At 47.0% G+C, this 1,269-nt stretch overlaps 1 protein-coding gene across 1 annotated transcript in view; it reads right to left on the reverse strand.

Moving 5' to 3' along the window:
• Positions 1–241: 241 nt before the first annotated feature.
• The window catches only part of LOC103807570 (retinoic acid-induced protein 3-like), a 2,716-nt gene continuing 1,688 nt past the window's right edge, over positions 242–1,269 (reverse strand). The window contains exons 2-3 of the mRNA XM_009080301.1: positions 1,023–1,066; positions 242–334 (exon numbers count right to left, since the gene is read on the reverse strand). Coding sequence (XP_009078549.1) covers positions 242–334; positions 1,023–1,066 — 137 coding nt within the window. The remainder of the gene's footprint in view (positions 335–1,022; positions 1,067–1,269) is intronic.

Genomic DNA, 1,269 nt, shown 5'->3' on the forward strand with positions numbered 1-1,269 from the left:
TCAGAAGAGTTGAGCTCCATTCCATGGAGACAGAGAGTGAGCATGGACAGGATGGACAGAGCTGTGTCTGAAAGCCGTGTTTGAAGAATGAGAGGGGACTACAAGTGTGCATGTGTGTGGGAAAGAGGATCTCTCTCCTCTTTTGCTGGTTGACTCTCTCTCCTGCAGGATCATCTCACTTGTCACCATTCCCCATGCTTCTGCTGATGGGCACTTAGTCTCTTTGTTCACTGTGGAGCTGCTACATGGGATTTTTCCCACCAGTGTAGTCATGGTATGGGCTGGTCCGGGCCTTGGCACGAGGGATGGAGAAATCATTCTGGGGTTCAATGGTCTGAAAAAGAAGCATGGAAGCCTTTACCTTTGAAAACTGGAGAGAAGTAATAGAATAGAGCTTAAAAAGAAAACAAGAGGGGAGGGAGAAACACAGCTGAAAGTTTCCTGAGAGTGTTATCAATAGAGCTGTAGAAGAGGATCCTGGCAGAACAAATCAGTGATGGAAACATGTCACCAGAGGACATATGGCATGATGTGAGTTACTAGACATGTCTAGGCTGTGGTCTGAAAGAGGACTGGTGAATGGACACGGAGACATGCAGACTGCCCACTCTAGATCTGCACTGCAACTTCCAGTGTCTGCTGATGGAAATGCATTTGGGGCATGGCTGGGGAAAGTAGCATGATCTCCTGAGGAAAGGACAGTCTGCTACAGAAACTGTGCTCAAAGAGAGGACTTCTTATATGATGTCAAAACCCCAAGCATTGAAAACCACAACCTCAGAATTTACCCTGGGCACTTCTTGCCTTCCTATGTCCCTGGGCATGTCACAGCTCCTTCCCCCCAGTCACAGGCACCTCCATGAACACATGTCATGGTATCACTCGTCTCCATGCAAAGCACCTGCCTGCCTCCATGGAGCTTGCCCTAGGTCCATCTTTTTTCCCCTTCTCCTTCCCTTTCCTTCAGTGCCTGAACAATAGCCTACATGTGGTGAAACAGGTGACAGGGGGCATGAACTTACCTTCATCTGAAAATTAGATGTGTATGGGGAGTAGTTGAGGTCTCCTGTGTCACAAGACAAGAGGAGGGGAAAGTTAGTGCATTAGCATTATACAGTAGCTTGGCAATACTACATCAATACCACTCAAAGGGCTTGTGGCTACCTTAGCAGCTGCTTTTAGACTGGATCAACTATGCAATATGCAAGCAAGAATGGGTTAAAATCCATAGGTGGGTGACTTATTAAATATTTCCTTCTGAAAGCAGGA

This window comes from Acanthisitta chloris, unplaced genomic scaffold, assembly GCF_000695815.1.
Source record: "Acanthisitta chloris isolate BGI_N310 unplaced genomic scaffold, ASM69581v1 scaffold20868, whole genome shotgun sequence".
In the NCBI taxonomy this organism is placed as follows: Eukaryota; Metazoa; Chordata; class Aves; order Passeriformes; family Acanthisittidae; genus Acanthisitta; species Acanthisitta chloris.